Source organism: Camarhynchus parvulus, chromosome 1A, assembly GCF_901933205.1.
Source record: "Camarhynchus parvulus chromosome 1A, STF_HiC, whole genome shotgun sequence".
NCBI classification, from domain to species: domain Eukaryota; kingdom Metazoa; phylum Chordata; class Aves; order Passeriformes; family Thraupidae; genus Camarhynchus; species Camarhynchus parvulus.
The window spans coordinates 69,912,081-69,932,575 of NC_044586.1; the positions used below are offsets into that span (position 1 = coordinate 69,912,081).

General features: G+C 53.4%; 1 protein-coding gene across 1 annotated transcript in view; it reads left to right on the plus strand.

Annotated features, from left to right (window-relative positions):
- SHANK3 (SH3 and multiple ankyrin repeat domains 3) overlaps positions 1-20,495 on the plus strand; it is a 127,392-nt gene that overhangs the window by 21,941 nt on the left and 84,956 nt on the right. Inside the window, 6 exon segments of the mRNA XM_030960634.1 lie at positions 366-517; positions 1,527-1,694; positions 3,343-3,459; positions 4,912-4,989; positions 6,160-6,226; positions 12,991-13,181. Coding sequence (XP_030816494.1) covers positions 366-517; positions 1,527-1,694; positions 3,343-3,459; positions 4,912-4,989; positions 6,160-6,226; positions 12,991-13,181 — 773 coding nt within the window.

Consider the following 20,495-nt stretch of genomic DNA (forward strand, 5'->3'; position numbering starts at 1 on the left):
ATTGGAATCTACCCCGTATCCCAGGATGAGGATTTTTCCATTGGTAGCACCAGATTTGGGAATTCCCAAGGGGCCAAGAACAATCCATGGTTTCCCAGATCCCATTCCCAAGATACTTTGGCTGCTTCGCTGTTGTTGCCTAATCCTGGAATTTTCCATCCAATTCCCACTCCCGCTGCTCAGGAGATCCTTGGGAATGCCTGGGGAGCCAGCAGCTCCCAAATTCAGCCTCCATTCCCATTCCCATGGATCCAATCCCGAACCCCAAGGAGATCTCGGTGGGCGCTTCCAGCTGGAAGTGAGATCCACATTCCAGTGGATCCCGTGGATGTGCTGGGCATTCCATGGATCTCCCTCACTCCCAGAGTGCCCGCTGACGGCGGCAGCGCAGCTGGAGCTCAGCGCCGAGATGATCAAGGCGCTCCGGAACGGTGGAGCCCACCTGGATTTCCGCACCCGCGAGGGAATGACGGCGCTGCACAAAGCCGTGAGGTGCCGGAATCACGCGGCCCTGCTGGTCAGTGCCGGGGTTTTCCATCCTCATTTCAGCCTTTCCCTTTCCTTTTTTCCCTTTCCCTTTTCCTTTCCCTTTCCCTTTTCCTTTTTTCCCTTCTTCTCCTTCCCCTTCTTTTCCTTCTTTCCCTTCTTTCCCTTCCTTCCCTCCCTCCCTCTTCGCTCCTTCCTCCCCTCCTTCCCTCTCTCCTTTTCTCCCTCCCTCCTCTTTCCCAGATTTTCCTTTTCTCCTCTGTCCCTCCCTCCTTCTGCTCTTTCCCTCCCTTTTCCTCTCCCCTTCCCAGATTTTCCCTCCTTTTTTTTCCCTCCTTTTTTTGCCCTCCCTCCCCCCATTTCCCTCCAGCCCTCTCCCCACAGACATGCCGTGATTGCCTCATCCCAACGCTTCCCAAGGGGATGTTCCCTGTTCCCAAGCAACCGTTCTCCCTTCCCAAGGGACCATCCCCTTTTCCATGGGACCATTCCCCATTCCCAAGGGACCTTTCTCATTCCCAATGGGATGATCCCATTCACAAGGGACCATTCCCCATTCCCAGGTGACCATACCCCCATCCCAAGGGACCATTTCCTGTTTCCCTGGGATCATCCCCTGTTTCCATGGGACTGTTCCCCATTCCCAAGGGACTGTTCCCCGTTCTCAAGGGTGTGTTCCTGTTCCCAAGTGGATGTTCCCACTCCCATGGGACTGTTCCCTGTTTCCATGGGACCATTCCCCATTCCAAGGGGACATTCCCTCTTCCCAAGGGACAGTTCCCCCTTCCCAAGGGACCATTCCCCCTTCCCAAGGGAATGTTCCCCCTTCCCAAGGGACCGTTCCCATTCCCAAGGGACCATTTCCCATTCCCAAAGGGATGTTCTCATTCCCAAGGAACCGTTTCCGTTCCCAAGGAACCATTCCCATTCCCAAGGAACCATTCCCATTCCCAAGGAACTGTTCCCGTTCCCAAGGGACCGTTCCCATTCCCAAGGGACCGTTCCCATTCCCACGGGGCTGTTCCCTGTTTCCCGGGCAGACGCTGCTGGATCTGGGAGCATCCCCGGATTACAAGGACAGCCGGGGGCTGACCCCGCTGTACCACAGTGCCATGGTCGGGGGGGACCCCTACTGCTGCGAGCTGCTGCTGCACGACTACGCCCGCCTGGGCTGCGTGGACGAGAACGGCTGGCAGGAGATCCACCAGGTGCGGCGGGATCCGTGGGGAGGGGATCCAGCCATGGGAATGTTCTCCTGATGGCCATGGATGGGGTGGTTCCATCCCTGGGATTGAGGACTGCACTGTAGGAATGTTCTCCTGGTGCCCATGGATAGAGATCCACCAGGTGGTGGAGGGCAGGAGATCCACCAGGTGCAGCAGGATCTGCAGGGATGGAGTCCGGCCACAGGAATGTTCTCCTGGTGCTCATGGATGGGATCGTTCCATCCCTGGGGTTGAGGGTTGGGCTCTGGGAATGTTCTCCTGGTGCCATGGATGGAGATCCACCAGGTGCCTTGGGATCCACAGGGATGGGATCCAGCCATGGGAACGTTCTCCTGGTGCCCATGGATGGAGATCCACCAGGTGCCATGGGATCCATGGGGATGGGATCCAGCCATGGGAATGTTCTCCTGGTGGCCATGGATAAGGTGGTTCCATCCCTGAGGTTGCACTCTGGGAATGTTCTCCTGGCGCCCGTGGATAGAGATCCACCAGGGGGTGGAGGGCAGGAGATCCACCAGGTGTGACAGGATCCACAGGGCTGGGATCTGGCCACAGGAATGTTCTCCTGGTGCTCATGGATGGGATGATTCCATCCCTGGGATTGAGGGCTGGACTGTGGGAGTGCTGTCCTGGTGGAGATCCACCAGGTGGGATGGGATGCACAGAGATGGGATCTGCAGAGACAGGATCCACAGGGATGGGATCCAGCAGGGGGAATGTTCTCCTGGTGCTCGTGGATAGGATGGTTCCATGCCTGAGGTCTAGGGCTTGACTATGGGAATGCTCCCCTGGTGTCCATGGATGGAGATCCACCAGGTGGGATGGGATCCAGCCCACCTCTCCTGTTACAGGAATGCTCTCCTGGTACCTGTGGATGGAATCACTCCATGCCTGGGCAGAGGGCTGGACTCTGGGAATGCTGTCCATGGATGGGGTTGTCCCATCTCTGGGATTGATGGCTGGATGGGGCCAGTTCTGCCTCCATCCCAGATTTTCTGGCCTCTCCCTGTGGTTGGGATCTTCCCGAAGGATGGCTGGCTCCAAGGAGAACACTTTGGGATCCCGGATCCAAATCCCAGTTGTGCCTATCCCTGTTTTCCACGTGGAATCCCCTTTCTCCAAGGAGAAACACTTGGATTGGGAGTCAGGAATCCTGAGCCTTGTGCTTCCCGATCCTTTGGGAGAAGGAGGGATGGGATCCCATTGGAATGTCTCCCACAACACCCAGCTGGGGATAGAAAATCCAGGGATGTGTCCTGTGATCCCAGTTTATGGATCCAACACTCCCTGCTGCCTCCATCCTCCCTGGCTGATCCCTGAATCCCAGGATGGACCAAACCTGGAGGAGAACCTCCCAATTTTCCACAGATTTGGGGCACTGAGTTCATCCCGAGCCACCACCCAGCTGGAGAAACCTCCAGATCCGGGATGATCCAAACTTTTCCCATTGATCCAGAGCTGATTTATCCCACGGGTGTCCAGGTGGAGCTGTGAGCAGCCACGCCCATTCCCGCAGAATGGAAGATTCCCTGGCTGAATCCAGCGGGGATTTTTTTTTTGGGGGGGGGAGGAGGATTCCTCCGGTTCCCGCCGCTCCCTGATTCCCGCTTTTCCGCGTTTTCTGGAGCAGGCCTGCCGCTACGGGCACGTGCAGCACCTGGAGCACCTCCTGTTCTACGGAGCCGACATGACGGCGCAGAACGCCTCAGGAAACACCGCCCTGCACATCTGCGCCCTCTACAACCAGGTGGGACAGGGACGGGGACACCGCGGGCGAGGTGGCACCACCTCCAGATGCTCCTGGATCTCCCCATTCCCAAATCCAGAGGGTGGAATCCATCCCTGTCCTGGGATGAGGCTGTTCCTCATTGGAGCCCCTGATTTTGGGTTCCACAGGATCTCCAGAGTTTGGGTCCCAGGGTTGAATCCAGGGGATTTGGGGACAGGTGGCACCACCCCCAGACACTCCAGGATCTCACCATTCCCAAATCCAGAGGTGAAATCCATCCCTGTCCTGGGATGAGGTTCCTCCTTGGAGCCCCTGATTTTGGGTTCCACAGGAGAACATCCTGTGGTGCAGTCTGTGGGATTTGGGGACAGGGGACACCGCAGGGGAGGTGGCACCAGCCCAAGACACCAAGAGCAAACTCCTGGCTCTCCATTCCCAAATCCAGAGGTGAAATCCATTGCTGTCCTGGGATGAGGTTCCTCCTTGGAGCCCCTGATTTTGGGTTCCACAGGAGCTCCAGAGTTTGGGTCCCAGGGTTGAATCCGGGGATTTGGGGACAGGGGACACTGTGGGTGGGGGGGTGGTGGCACCACCCCTGGATGATCCTGGATCTCCCCATTCCCAAATCCAGAGGGTGGAATCCATTCCTGTCCCTGGATAAAGCTGTTTGAGGCTGTTTCTCCTCATAGCTCCAGAGTTTGTGTCCCAGGATTGAATCCAAGGGATTTGGGGACAGGGGACACCGCAGGGGAGGTGGCACCACCCCGGGACACTCCTGGATCTCCCCATTCCCAAATCCAGAGATGGAATCCATCCCTGTCCTGGGATGAGGTTCCTCCTTGGAGCCCCCAGTTTTGGGTTCCGCATGTCATCCCATGGTGGAATCTGTGGGATTTGGGGACAGTGACATTGTGGGGGAGGTGGCACCGCCCCCGGATGCTCCTGGATCTCCCCATTCCCAAATCCAGAGATGGAATCCATCCCTGTCCCAGGATGAGGCTGTTCCTCCTTGGAACCCCAGCCTGATTTGCGATTTCCCAAGAGAACGTTCCATGGTTTAATCCATCCCATTCCCCAGATGTTTTGCTGGGAAAAAATCCTTGGAAAAGAGGCAGAATTCCTTGGAAAAGGAGGAGAATCCTGGGAGAAAGGGCAGCATCTTTGGAAAGGGAGGAAAATCCTTCGAAAAGGGAGAGAATCCTTGGAAGAGGAGCAGAATCCTTGGAAAAGGAGGAGAATCCTGGGAGAAGGAACAGAATCCTTGGGATTTGGATCTGGGTGTTCCCAAAGATCCCTTCCAACCCAATCCATGCAGGAATTCCATGATTCCATAACTTGCTCCCTTTAGGGTCAGGAATACCAAATCCTTAGGGAACGCTCATCCTCCTTCTTCCCAAAGAATTTCCTGGCTCTGTTGCTCCCGATCCTGATTTAATTCCCGTTTTCCCTGTTTGTTTTTTTTTCCCCCAGGAAAGCTGTGCCAGGGTTCTCCTCTTCCGAGGCGCCAGCAAGGAAATCCGGAATTACAACAGCCAGACGGCGTTCCAGGTGAGCAGAATTCCCGGGAATCCCATGGATATCCAGGGATTTTTCCAGGTGGGATTTGTCCCACCGGGGCGGGATTTGGGATGAGCATTCAGTGCCAGGGCAGGAGTGAGGGAAAAGCGCATGGAATTCCGTAAATAGGATGGGAACGTGGGGGTTTTGTGGGATACGGAGGTGGGAAGGGGAAGATGTTGTTGTTTTTTGGGATGGGAATGTTTGGGATAGAGGGGAATCCTTGCAAAAGGGGCAGAATCCTTGGAAGAGGAGCAGAATACTTGGGGGATTTGGGGATTTAGGGATTTGAGTGTTTGGGGATTTGAGGATTTAGGGATTTGGAGGTTTGAGGATTTGGGGATTTAGGGATTTGGAGATTTGAGGATTTGGGGATTTAGGGATTTGGAGGTTTAGGGATTTAGGGAAATTGGGAACCAGGGATTTGGAGAATTAGGGATTTTGGGACTTCAGGATTTGGAGATTTGAGGATTTAGACACTTTGAGAATTGAGGACTTGGGGATTTGGGGACTTGGAGACTTGAGGACTTCAGGATTTGGGGATTTGGGAATTTGGGGGCTCAAGGACCTGGGGATTTGGGGACCTGAGGATTTGAGATTTGGGAATTTGGGGATTCGGAGAATTAGTGATTTGGGGACTTGGGAATTTGAGGATTTAGGGAATCAAGGACTTGGGGATTTTGAGATTTGAGATTTGGGGATCTGAGGATTTGGGGATTTGGGAATTTGTCTGCTGGGAAATCCCCTCCCATCAGGAACAGGCTGCCCAGGGCATTCCCAATCCCTGGAAATGTCCCCAAATCCTTTGGATGTGGCCCTTGGGGAACACGGTCAGTGACCCATTCAGCTGGACTGGCTGATCCCAAACCTCTTCCAAATCCCACGATTTTACCCAGGATCCAAACCCAACACCCTGGGATCATTCCAGGATTTGGGGTGAATTCCTGGCTGGAACCTGGGAATTCCAGGGGGCAGGGATTGTCCCCGAGCCAGGGCCACCCAAACCCTCTCTGGGCACTGTCCTGGGAAGGCATTGGCACCTCGGAATTCCCGGATGATCCGAGGCAGAAGAATCCTTGGCTTCCCCGCACGGAAAGCAGCTGTTCCCATCCATATGGAAGCTCCGGAGCTGCTCATCCCGCTTTTCCGGCTCTTTTCCAGGTGGCTATCATTGCAGGGAATTTTGAGCTGGCGGAAATCATCAAAACCCACAAAGAGTCCGATGTTGGTGAGTTGGATTTTTCCCGGTTTTCCCTGTTTTTTTTTTTTTCCTTTCCTGGGGATCCCAAGGATGGACTGGTGGGGGGAATTAATGGATTTTTCTGGTGTTGTATCCATGAATTTTCCCGGTGTTGCATCCATGGAAGCTGCTGCCACTTTGGATCTTGGAAGTGTCCAAGAGATTCCTGTGGGATTCAGGCTGTTTTTCCAGCCTGGCTGACATTCCCAAGCTCTGGAATTATCCTGGATTTGCTCTGCTATAAAATCCTGACTTTTCTTCTCTTTTTGCATCCCTGAGGGATTTCATTCCCAGAATCCTGGTATTTGGAGCAAGGAGGGAAAATCCTCTGGGAATAGGAGCAAAGCGGGTGTTGTTCTGGTTGGACTTGCTTTTTTAAGGAATATTTTGGGAATTTTGGTCCTTCGGATCACCTTTCCCATCCTTCCCATGTCCCCAGGGAGAAATTCCAGGGAAAAGTGGGTTTGGATCAGGAATAAAATCCACACTTGTTGCATTTCCTTGGATTATCCTGAGGAATTTACGGATCCAGAGCTGCCAATGGAGGGAGCAGTGGGAATTCCCAGCACAAAGGAATGGACTCATGGGATCAGCAGCTGGGAAAAAAAAAAATCAGGGAAAAATTCCTGCCTGGGAGGGACTGGTGCAGAATTCCCAGAAAATTCCCTGTGGCTGCCCCTGGATTCTTTGAATGTCCGGGGTTGGAGCAGCCTGGGATTGTGGGAAGGGGTGGGATTGGATGGGATTTAAGGTCCTTTCCCACCCAAATTCCTGGAATTCCATAAAAACACTGAAATGGAGGAAAACAGGGGTCAGTTCTTCCAGAATTTGCAGCAGGAATTGAGCTTGGCTCAATCCCAAAAATCCTTTCTCCTGTCTTTTTTTTTCCCCAGCTCCCTATTCCTGACAGCCAGAACTGGGAATATGGGGTGGGATAGAAAAGTTGGGAAGGATTCTGGGAAGAGCCTGAGAATTCCTTTGCCTGCAAGGTCATGGAATTAATCCAAGAAAAAATTTTGGGAATAAATGACCTCCAAAGGTGCGGCCTAAATTCCCCTTGGGATCTGCACCTGGGACTGAGCATCTCCGTGATTTTCCTTTGAAAAAAAAGAGCAGGAAAACCAACACGGAAAGCTGTCAGGAGCAATGGAAAGTCTGGGAATCAGCTCCGGATAAAAAATAGGTCAGGGAAGAATTCCAATTTAATTCCAACCTGAGCAGCAGGTCCAGATGGTCACGCCCGCGGCCAGGAGCTTCCCGGGGTTTGGAAATTGGGTTTGGAAACTGGGATTTGGAAATTTGGGTTAGAAATTGGGGTTTGGAAAAATTGGGGTTTGGAAAAATTGGGGTTTGGAAAAATTGGGGTTTGGAAAAATTGGGGTTTGGAAAAATTGGGGTTTGGAAATTGGGGTTGGAAATGGGGGTTTGGAAATGGGGGTTTGGAAAAATTGGGGTTTGGAAAAATTGAGGTTTGGGAATTTGGTTTGGCAATTGGGGTTTGGAAATCAGGGTTTGAAAATTGGGGCTGGAATTTGGGTTTGGAAATCAGGGTTTGAAAACTGGGTTTGGGAATCTGGGTTTGGAAAAATTTGGTTTGGAAATTGGGTTTGGAAGTTCGGCAGGAGCTAAGGAATTTTGTTGGAGCAGGGAATGGCTCCTGCTCGTGTCCTTTTCCCAGGGTTTTATGGGAATAAGGAAGGAATTTGGTGGGATTTGGGTTGGAATGATGCTCGTGGAGGGGTTTTCCTGTGGAATTCCCAGTGGGAAGCTGGGCTGGGTTGAGGTGGGATTTGGTGATCCCAGTGCAGAAGGAGAAAGGGTGGGAGCTTCCCAGGAGAATTCCAGGCTCATCCACATTTTCCTTGGAATCTGGAGCACTCGGCAGAGCTGGAACCTCCTGTTCCCTCTTGCCCTGGGAATTCTCCAGTTCGGGAAATGATTTGGGAATTCTCCAGTCTGGGAAGCGCCCCGGGAATTCTCCGGTTTGGGAGATGACTTGGGAATGCTTCAGTTTGGAAAACGCTGCGGGAATTTTCCATTCCTGGAAATGCCGTGGGAATTCTCCAGTTTGGAACATTCCGTGGGAATTTTCCAGTCTGGGAAATGCCCTGGAAATTCTGCAGGTTGGGGGATTCCATGGGAATTCTCCAGTCTGGGATGCGCTGTGGGAATTCTCCAGTCTGGGGGGATGATTCGGGAATGCTCCAGTTTGGGAGATTCCGTGGGAATTTTCCAGCCTGTGAAATGCCCTGGAAATTCTGCAGGTTGGAAAGTGCTGTGGGAATTTTCCGGTCTGGGATGTACTGTGGGAATTCGCCGGTTTGGAAAGTGCCCTGGGAATTCTCTAGTGTGGGAAATGTGGGAATTCTCCAGTCTGGGATGTGCTGTGGGAATTCTCTAGTGTGGAAAATCTGGGAATTCTCCCATTTGGGAAACGTTTTTTCCCTTTTCCCCCCCTGGGCCATTCCAGGCTCCTTCCCCACTTCCATCTGGAATTTTCCAGGATTAAAATGGAATCGTGGCCTGGAAGCGAGCAGACATTTGCACTCCTCGTGCTTTCCCATGAATATTTATTATCATGGAAGCAGCAAATCCAAACAAACCTCGGAGCGTTGATTGCGCTTCCCTTCCTCTGGCTGCCAGGAATTTTCGGGAGCCTCTGGAGCATCTCCAGGCTGGGAATTCCTCAGGGAGCTTTGGGTGTGTCCCGCTCCCCTCAGGGAGCATCCAGGCCCCTTTGGAAAACAGGGATCCGCGTTTTCCTTTGGAAAAACGGGGATCGGGCTGCTCCGAGCGGCGCTGTCATGGTAACGGACGGGATTCGTTGTGCCGGGAGAAACTCGGTAAACAGACCTGGAGTAAAGTCTGGGAAAGGTGTGGGAAGGAATATCTGGAGCTCATTGTGGGAATTGCTCCGAGTTTTTGTTCCTTTGCTGTCTCCTTCCTGGGATTTTCCCACTGGGAATTGTGAGTTCCGGAGGGTGGGATGAGGAAATATTCCATAGAGTTGGGAATCTGGGAATGTCCTGGTCCTGGATCCTGGAGTTTGGACTTGGTTTTTCTTCATCACCATCACCATCATCATCACCACCATCATCTCTCCCTTCCCAGTTTTTCCCATTGGGAATTGCAGATTCCAGAGGGTGGGATGAGGAAATATTCCATAGAACTGGAAATCTGGGAATGTCCTGGTTCTGGATCCTGGAAGTCAGGCTTGGTGGTTCTTCATCACCATCATCACCATCATCATCACCATCATCTCTCCCTTTCCGTCCCTTTTCCCCCTGGGAAATGTGGATTGAGGGGGATGGGATGAGGAAGTATTCCCTAGAACTGGGAATCTGGCAGGAGTCTGGGAATGTCCTGATTCTGGATCCTGGAGTTCGGACCTGGCGATTCTTCTTCTTCATCGCCATCATTATCACCATTGTGCTCACCCGGCCAGTTTGGAATTCCAGAATCCTGGGATCACTGAGGTTGGGAAAGAATTCCAAGGTCACTGAGTCCGAGCTGGGCCCGATCCCCACCAGAGCCCCTGAGTGCCACATCCAGGAATTCCTTGGACACCTCCAGGGATGGCAGCTCCAAAGGTCCCTGGGCAGCCCCTGCCAAAGCCTGGCCACCCTTCCCATGGAAAACGATCCCAAAAATCCAATCCCAGCCTTCCCTGGCACAGCTTGAGGCCGCTCCCTCTTGGGAAGGTCTCCAGACAGGACTTCTGCTTCCGGGATTTTTTTCCAGGGATTTTCTGTAAGGAGTGAAGGAGTTCAAAATGAAACATCTCCTGGGGATGTGTCCCATGCCTGGGTGACACCTGGCCTTGGTGGGACATCCATCCTTCCTGGTGGCCCTTGGGGACACGGATCAGTGGTGGCCTGGCAGTGGTTGGATTTCATTGTCTGAGAGAACTTTTCCAACCCCTTTGGCTCCGAAATTCCATAATTTTGGTCTGGCTTTCCCATTGGGATGTGGCTCCGATGTTCCATCATTTTGTCCGTTTTTCCCACTGGGATGGCCTTGGCAGGACATCCATCCTTGCTGGTGGCCCTTGGGGACACGGATCTGTGGTGGCCTGGCAGTGGTTGGATTTCATTGTCTGGGAGGGCTTTTCCAACTCCTTTGGCTCCAAAATTCCATAATTTTGACCCAATTTTCCCACTGGGACATCCTTGGTGACATCCATCCTTGCTGGTGGCACTTAGGGACACGGATCTGTGGTGGCCTTGCATTGGTTGGGACTGATGGCCTTGGAGGGCCTTTCCAACTCCTCTGGCTCTGAAATTCCATAATTTTGACCCAGATTTTCTCATTGGGATGTCCTTGGTGACATCCATCCTTGCTGGTGGCCCTTGGGGACACGGATCAGTGGTGGCCTGGCAGTTGTTGGTTTTCATTGTCTGACAGGGCTTTTCCAATTCCTCTGGCTCTGAAATTCCATAGTTTTGGCCCAATTTTCCCACTGGGATGGCCTTGGTGGGACATTTGTCCTTGCTGGTGACACCCGGGGGCACAGACCAGTGGTGGCCTTTGCGTTGGTTGGGTTTCCTTGTCTGACAGGGCTTTTCCAACCCCTCTGGCTCCGAAATTCCATAATTTTGTCCGGTTTTCCCATTGGGAATGGCCGGACGTGGGCGCTGAGGGCAGGGGGTGCCAACAGGATCCGTGAGGCGCCGCTGCCGGGAGAAATTCCCACACCCAGGGTTGGAACTCATCGGAGAACGAACGCCGGGCGTTGCCACGGCAACGGGAAGAGTTCCAGGAGCCTGAAATCCTCGGACTTTGAACCTCAAATATTCCTCGGGAAAATATTCCGAGCGCGGCCATGCTCTCAGCCTGGGCTGCTCCCTCCCAATTCCGGGATTTTCCTTCTCCTGGTGGCCTCGGAGCATCCTCAGGATTCGCCTCTGGAAGGTGCCATGGGAGCGGTGGCCTTGGAATGGCGGCTCTGGGAATATCCCAAGTCCAGAGGGCTTGGAATTCCCTGCTTCTTGTCCCCTTGTTCTGGCTCGGAGCAGGAGCAATCCGTGTTTTTCCCGATATTTCGGCACCAGGAATGGGCTGGATGCGGCTGATTCCGGATTTCCCACTGGATTTTGCACAGGTGCCAGGCAAATTTTAGGGATGTTAAACTTAAGGATGGGGAACGAGCTCGTTGAACAAAATATTGGAAAATCCCATTTTCCTGGAAGTTTGGAGCGCAGGGCCCCCACAGCTGAACCTCATCCCTTTCCGGAACATCCGGATCTGTTTCGTGGATCACGGAATTGTTTAGGCTGGAAAAGTCCTTTAAGACATTGAATCCAAGAATTCCCAGCACTTCCAAGGCCGCCACTGATCCACGTCCCCGAATTCCAGTTGAAATCCCTCCGGGATGGGGATTCCACTCCTGGTCCCTCGGTGGAGCCAGAGTTTGCACTTCCAGGTGGACCCAGGAGGTCACTTTTTCCTGGCATTCCCAAGGACTGGGAGGGAATTCAGGGCAGGGAGTCATTGGTGATTTATTCCACATGTTGGATATTCCCATCTTTCTCTCGGCACATCCCTGGAGCTATGGAATAAGGACTTGGAATAGGAGGAGCAGCCGGGATTTGCGGAGGTGTCGATCCCAGTGGCAGCTGGATGTGGATTGTTGGGAATTCCACTGGTTCTGGCTTGGTCCATCAGAGCTTCCTGAGATGCGACTTCCAAACCTTTTCGTGTGCTGATCCATGGTTGGATCCCATGGATTTCCAGTGCTGGGAGAGGAACTGGGAGCATGGGGAGACCATTCCCTTCTTCCCAAGCCAGCTCCACGGGAATTCCCAACCTTCTCCTCCACTTTCTTCCTTCTTTTCCCACAACCACACTCCCAACATCTAATCCTCTATTCCCATTTTTTGGGGGGTTCAGTTTCCCACCTAATCCCATATTCCCATTTTTTTAGTCCTTAGATTCCCACCTAATCCCGCATTCCCATTTTTTATTCCCAGTGCCTTTCCGAGAAACTCCCAATATTCTTCCCAAAACCCAACTCCACACCCATTCCCAGCCTTCTCCTCCACTCTCTTCCATCTTTTCTCACAACCACAGTCGCAACACCTAATCCCAGATTCCCATCTTTTTTAGTCCTTAGATTCCAAATTTATCCCATTTTCCAATTTTTTATTCTTATTTCCTTTACGAGAAACTGCCAGCCTTCTTCCCAACCCAACTCCACAGCCATTCCCAACCTTCTCCTCCACTCTCTTCCATCTTTTCCCACAACCGCACTCCCAATACCTAATCCTAAATTGCCATATCTTTTGGGGCTTAGATCCCACCTAATCCCATATTCCCATATTTTTCAGCCTGAGATTCCCACCTAATCCCACATTCCCATTTTTCTTTCCCAGTGCCTTTCTGAGAAACTCCCAGCCTTCTTCCAAAACCCAACTCCACACCCATTCCCAACCTTCTCCTCCACTCTCTTCCATCATTCCCCACAGCCACACTCCCAACGCCTTATCCCCCAATTCCCATCATTTTAGTCCTTAGATTCCCACCTAATCCCATATTCCCATCTTTTTTAGTCCTTAGATTCCCACCTAATCCCAATTCCCGCTTTTCATTCCCAGTGCCTTTCTGTGAAACTCCCAGCCTTCTTCCAAAACCCAGCTCCACACCCTCCGCTCTCTTCCATCTTCTCCCACAACTCCCAACACCTAACCCCCTATTCCCATCTTTTTAGTCCTTAGATTCCCACCTAATCCCGCATTCCCGTTTTTCATTCCCAGTGCCTTTCCGAGAAACTCCCAGCTACACCAAGCGCCGCCGGCTCCTCGGCTCTGGCGGGCTGGCGTCGCCGCGCGTCCTCCAGCGCTCGGCCAGCGACAACAACCTGAAGGCCGAGAGCCGCGCCTCGTACTCGCCGGTGCCGTCCCTGCGGAGCCTCCCGCCCCAGCTCCTGGTCCAGATGCAGGAAGCGGCCGCCGGAATCGCGGGTGGGGACGGGAGCTTGGCCAGCTCGGGCAGCGCCCGCAGCGCCCACAGCCGCTCGCCCTCGCTGCAGCGCGTGCAGGAGGAGAGGGAGGCCGAGGTGCCCTCGCTGCGCCGGAGCAGCCGCGGGAAGGCCAGGTATGGGATCGGGAATGGCATCCCGGGGAGTGGGGTGGGGTGTGGGAATGGGATCCAATGGGTTGGGTTGGAATGCGGGAGATGTCAGTGATTGGAATGGGATGCCGTGGATTGTGTTGGGGTGTCAAGGGGTTAGAGGTGGGAATGGGATGCCATGGATTGGGTTGGGGTGTGGGAGGAGCTAGAGATGGGAATGGGGTCCCAGGGATGGGGTTGGGGTGTCGAGGGGTTAGAGGTGGGAATGGGATGCCATGGACTGGGTTGGGGTGTGGGAGACGTTAGAGCTGGGAATGGATCCCATGGATTGTGTTGAGGTGTTGAGGGGTTAGAGATGGGAATGGGATGCCGTGGATTGGGTTGGGATGTGGGAGGAGCTAGAGATGGGAATGGGATGCCATGGATTGGGTTGGGGTGTGGGAGGAGCTAGAGATGGGAATGGGATGCCATGGATTGGGTTGGGATGTGGGAGGAGCTAGAGATGGGAATGGGATGCCATGGATTGGGTTGGGATGTGGGAGGAGCTAGAGATGGGAATGGGATGCCATGGATGGGGTTGGGATGTGGGAGGAGCTAGAGATGGGAATGGGATGCCATGGATTGGGTTGGGATGTGGGAGGAGCTAGAGATGGGAATGGGATGCCATGGATTGGGTTGGGATGTGGGAGGAGCTAGAGATGGGAATGGGATGCCATGGATTGGGTTGGGATGTGGGAGGAGCTAGAGATGGGAATGGGGTCCCATGGATGGGGTTGGGATGCCATGGATTGTGTTGGGGTGTCAAGGGGTTAGAGATGGGAATGGGATGCCATGGATGGGGTTGGGATGTGGGAGAGCTTAGAGCTGGGAATGGATCCCATGGATTGGATTGCGGTTTGGGAGGGATTAGTGATGGGAATGGGATCCCGGGGTTTGCATTGGAATGTGGGAGGAGCTAGAGATGGGAAAGGATCCCGTGGATTGGGGGATATGGGAGGGGTTAGAGATGGGAATGGGATCCCATGGATTGGGGGATGTGAGAGGTGCTGTATGTGGGAATGGGAACCCATGGATTGGGAGAGTGTGAAAGGAATTAGATGGAGTTAAGAATGCAATCCCATGGATTGAGGGGGTGTGGGAGGAATTAGAGCTGGGAATGGATCCCATGGATTGGATTGGGGTGTGGGACGAGTTAGATGAAGTTAGGAATGGGATCCCATGGATTGGGTTGGGATGTGGGAAGAATTAGAGCTGGGAATGTAATCCCATGAACTGGGAGAGTGTGAAAGGAATTTAAACTGGAAATGGGATCCCATGGATTGGGGGCGTGTGTGAAAGGAATTAGAGTTGGGAATAGGATCGCATGGATTGTAGGATGTGGAAGGAATTAGTGACGGGAATGGGATCCCATGGATTTGGGACTGTGGGAAGAATTAGTGATGGGAATGCCATCCCATGGACTGGGGGGATGTGGGATGGGAAGAGGGAAGAGTGGGAAAGGTTCGTCATTCCGATGAGGAGTGGTGTTATGGTGGATCAGCGGATTTTCCATGGGCTTTTCCTGCTATTCCAAGGTCAGATCCAGTTTTTCCCTGGATTGTCCCTGGGTTTTCCCTCCATCCATCCATCCATCCATCCATCCATCCATCCATCCATCCATCCATCCATCCATCCATCCATCCATCCCAGTGTCAAATTTGCTTCTTCCCGGGGTTTTCCCTCCATCCCATACTCTGATTCCATTGTTCCCCTGAGTGTTTCTCATGTTTGGATCATGGATATAATGGATTCATGGATATCATGGATATCAAGGATTACATGGATATTGTGGATATGGCAGCAGGTGGTTCTGGTGGGATTGGGAGTGAGATTGGGATTGGGATCAGGATTGGGATTGGATCTGGCATTATCCCGCTGCTCCTCATCCCTGCCAGCCATGTCCCATGGGAATGTTGGTTTGCCTGGGATTGGGAATGGTCACAGTTCTCTGATGTGTCCAGGGATTTTGGGACATCCCTGTGGTGACCCTGGGGTCCGGATTTGGATTCAGAGGATTCTGTTGGAATTGTGGAATCCTGGAATGGGAAGGATCCTAAAGCTGATCCAATTCCACCCCATTCCAAGGGCAGGGACACCTCCCACTATCCCAGGCCGCTCCAACCTGGCCTTGGAATTTGGGAAGCTTTGGTATTTGGGATGTGCCGGAGGCAGGTCCAGAGTCGGATATGGAGGCATTGGGAGGTCAAAAATAGTGTGGGATTTTAAATATTCCCAAAATTCCCCGGAGCAGCTCTGCCCAACTCCTTTTCCAAACTTCCTGAGGATTCCTGGAGCTGGCTCTGTGATTCCCAACCTTTTGCAGGGAAAATATCCTTAGGAAAGTGCATTTTTCTCTGTTATTTCCAAGTTTTGCCAGGGATAGAGGGATTGTGGAATTCATTCCATGGAATTGGGGCAGGAGAAATTCCCAGATTTGCTATCTGAACAGTTCAAGTTGGGAAGAAACCTTGGAAGTTTTAATTCCCAACGAAAACTCCTTCACTCCATGGCAAGGGATATCCATGATTACCAGAGTCCTCTCACATTTTCCTGGAAAAATCACGGAGAAAAATGGATTCTGGGGCAGGTTTTCCAGGGAATATCAGGAATATTTAGTGTTGTCACAGTTTTTTATTCAAAGGAAAGTTTTCCAGCCCCTTTCCCAGCTCCTTCCCTTCCCTTCCCTTCCCTTCCCTTCCCTTCCCTTCCCTTCCCTTCCCTTCCCTTCCCTTCCCTTCCCTTCCCTTCCCTTCCCTTCCCTTCCCTTCCCTTCCCTTCCCTTCCCTTCCCCTTCCCTTCCCTTCCCTTCCCTTCCCTTCCCTTCCCTTCCCTTCCCTTCCCTTCCCTTCCCTTCCCTTCCCTTCCCTTCCCTTCCCTTCCCTTCCCTTCCCTTCCCTTCCCTTTTCCTGCTCCAGAGCTGCGCCCAGAATTCCAGGGGATCCCTCAGCCATTCCCGGGAGCAGCAGGGCTGGTCCAGCGGAGCTTTTCCATGTGCTTTTTCCAGGTTTTAGCTGGATCCCTCCTCCCTCCCGGCCGTGACTCTGACTCATTCCCCACGTGCCGGAGCCCGGAGCCTCCGCGCTCTTCCCAGTCCCACTCCAACACCACGAGTTTCCCATCCAACTCCTCGTGCTGGGATCATCCCTCCGGATGTTTAATTCCTTACGTTCATCCCGGCCTCATTCCCAGTTTTTGGAGCCCTCTGGAGCTGGGAAGGATCTGGGATCCATCCTGGTTTTCCTGCACGGCTCCCGGTGTATCCTGGATATTCCCATTTTGGGAAGGGAGGCTCTGGAGCAGAGAATCATCCGCTGGATCTGGGAAGAGCCAGGATTTTTGGGATCAGCTCCTTTTCCCACCAATCCATGGCAATTCCCTCTGATCCCACATTTCCTCCAGTTTTCCTCATTCCCGTTTTTTTTCCCGCTCTCCTGGGCGCACAGCTGGAGTTTCCAAAATAATTCTTGGAATGCTTTAATCCCTCCTCAACATTCCCGATGCGTCCGGCCAGGCTCACCTCAAAATCCTTCCTTCATTCCTGCTGCTCATTTCCAGGTGGGAACTTCCCAAAATCTCCCTGCTTATCCCAGATTCCAGCACTTTGGAATTCCCACATCCACGGGGAAGTTTTCCCTCTCTGCTGTCAGCCAAAGGAACACCAGGAATTCCCAGCAATTCCTGGGATTTTTTTTTCCTGCTGCTGCTGGATTTAGGGAATGAAATGAATCGTGGGAATTCCCTCCATGGGCATTTCCCGGTGGTATCCAGAGGTTTGGATTTGTCCAGGAACAATTCCAGGTGTCCAGGTGGTGTTTGGAGTCAAATCCCACCCCTGGAAGTGCCCAAGGCCGAGTTGGATGGGGCTTGGAGCAACCTGGGGTAGGGAAAGGTGTCCCTGTCCATGGAGAACAATCCCGGGAATGTTGGGAAGAGATCCTGGGAATGTTGGGGAAAAGGAAACTTTAGGGAAAGGATCTTGGAAACACTGGGAGAACAATCCTGGGAATGTTGGGGAAAAGATCCTGGAAACTTTGGGGAAAGGATCCTGGGAATGCTGGGAAATTATCCTGGGAATATTGGGGAAACCATCCTGGAAACTTTAGGGAAAGGATCCTGGGAATGTTGGGAGAACAATCCTGGAAACACTGGGAAAACAATCCTGGAAATATTGGGAGAAGGATCCTGGGAATGTTGGGCAAAGGATCCCAGAAATGTTGGGAGAACAATCCTGGGAATGTTTGGGAATAATTGGGGCTGAAGTTGGATCCATGGCCACCGGCAGCTCCAGGTGCCACCCCCAGATCCCACCAGCCTGGGGAAGAGGGGCTGGAAATCCTGGGAAACAGGGTCAGAAATCCTGGAAAATGGTCAGAAATCCCGGAAAAGAGACTCAGAAATCCCGGAAAAGAAGCATCGGAAATCCTGGAAAACAGGGTTGGAAATCTCGGAAAACAGGATCAGAAATTCTGGAACCGTGTCCAAGCGCAGAGCAGGAGAATCCCAGGATGTTCCCGGAGGGAGGAATTCTCCTAAGAGCAGGAATTTTTCCTAATCCTGTGTGAAAATTCAGGAATTTTTCCCCAATATCCAACCTAGAATTCCTCTGCCACAGCTCGAGGCTGTTCCCTGGGATTTCCTGGGAGCAGATCCCAAATCCCACCTGGCTGTCACCTCCATCATGGAATTCTGGAGGGAAAAGTCCCTCCTGATCCTCCTTTTTCCAGGATGAGCTCCCCCGGCTCCCTCTGGATGCTCTTCCCAGGATTTGGGCTCCTTTCCCTGGGAAAGAGGGGTCAGGAATTCTGGAAAACAGAGCCAGAAATTCTGGGAATTCTGGGAATTCCCAAGGGAAGCGTTGTTTAAACCAATCCCAGAATCTTTCCCCTGGAATTCGCTTCTGATCGTTCCCATGAAATCCCATGGAAATTAAAACCTCCTGGATTTTTGGGACCGTTGGATGCATCAGAAGCGATTTTTGGGAATATCGTGGCGCATTCATCCACCTGGAATGGGAATTCTCTGGAGGTTTATTCCAAGTTTATTCCCGAGGAGGTTTTTCCATCCTGGAATGGGACAATTCCCAATGGAAGCACCGCCAGGTGCCCAAATCCAGAATTCCCTGGAATTCCCTGGAATCAGACATGGAGTCCCATCAATCCCACCTGGAATTCCAATGGGATGGAGGCGATCCAGGACAAAAAATTCCACGGAACGCAAAACGCAGGGCGGGAGGGAAAGCTGCTGCTCCTTCCCAGAATTCTCTTTCCCTTCGGAATCCCGTGGGAATTCCCGGCGGGAGGATGTGGGCACCGAGCGTGGAGCAATCCCAGATCCACCGGGAAGTTTGGGAATCTCACGGGCCGCTTAATCCCCGCCGTTGGATTTATCCGGCCGCCGCTTGGAAATCCGGGACGAGCTCGGGATTCACGGAGCGAGGGCCTGGAGCCTCCTGGTGCGGGGAGATAAGAGGGATTGAAGGGAAAACTCCGCTGGAAAAACGCCCGGGAATTTGCTCCCGTGGAAAACATCCAACCCCAGCCGGGCAGCTTCTCTCCCGGAATTTTTTACTCATGGAATTTTTTTGCCGATGGAATTTTTTTTTGCGCATGGAATTTTTCTCCTGGTGGAATTTTTTTTCCTCCATGGAATTTTTCTCCCCATGGAAATTTTTTTCCTCATGGAATTTTTCTCCCCATGGAAAGCGGGGTCAGGCCTTGGCAGGGGCTGCCCGGGGAGGTTTGGAGCGCCCATCCCTGGAGGTGCCCAAGGAATTCCTGGAATTCCGCTCAGGGCTCTGCTGAGGGGGCTCAGGATGGGCTCGGTGACCTTGGGATTCCTTCCCAAGCTCTGGAATTCTGGGATTCGTGGTGGAAGCCGAGCTCTTCCCACGCTTCCCCCGGGAATTCCTGGGGCTCTGCCCGCCAGGAGAGAGATGGGAGCGGAGCTGGGAAAGGAGGGAAAATTCCGGAAGGAGCAGGGAAAGGGCTCGGCCCGGGGCACAGGAGGAGGGCACGGGGTGGCACTGGTGACAGGGATGGCACGGGTGGCACTGAGGCACAGGTGGCACAGGTGACAGTGGGGCACAGGGATGGCACCAGTGGCGCTGGGGCACAGGGTGACACAGGTGACAATGGCGTACAGGGGTGGCACAGGTGACAGTGGCACAAAGTGTCACTGTGGGTGGCAGTGGGCACAGGAATGGCACAGGTGACAATGGCACCCAGGGATGGCACCAGTGGCACTGGGGCACAGGGTGACACAGGTGACAATGGCATGCAGGGTGGCACAAGTGACAGTGGCACAGTGCTGTGGGTGGCAGAGGGGCACAGGGTGGTGCAGGTGACACTGGGGCACAGGGTGGCATAGGTGGCACAGGTGGCACAACTGGTGGTGGCACCCAGTGTCACTGTGGGTGGCAGTGGGGCACAGAGTGGCAGAGGGGACAGTGGCACCCAGGGATGGCACCAGTAGCACTGGGGCACAGAGTGGCACAGGTGACAGTGGGGCACAGGGTGGCACAGCTGGCAGTGGGGTGCTGGTTGGCACAGGTGACAGTGGCATCCAGGGATGGCACCAGTGGCACTGGGACACGGGTGGCACAGGCTGGCAGGGGTGACAGCAGCACAAAGTGTCACTGTGGGTGGCAGTGGTAGCAGATTGTCACAACTGGCAGTGGGCCACAGGGTGGGACAGGTGGCACTGAAGCACAGGGGTGGCACAGGCTGGCACAGGTGACAATGGCATCCAGGGATGACACCAGTGGCACTGGGGCACAGGCTGGCACAGGTGACAGTGGCACCCAGTGTCCCTGCAGGTGGCAGTGGGCACAGGTGGCGGAGGGGACAGTGGCACCCCCGGGTGGCACCGGTGTCGCTGTGTCTGGGCGGGGCTCTGCCCCCTCAGGGACGCTCCCGGAACATTCCCGGCATTCCCGCAATCCCGCAATTTCCTGCATTCCCGCAATTCCCGCAATTCCCGCAATTCCCGCATTCCCGCGATCCCTCAATCCCCGCAATTCCCGCATTCTCGCAATTCCTGCATTCCCAAAATCCCTGAAATTCGTGCAATTCCCGCAGTTACGCTGCAATAACTTCTGGGGGTGGGGGCAAATATGGAATTGGGGTGGAAAAATGTGGAATTGTGGGGGCAA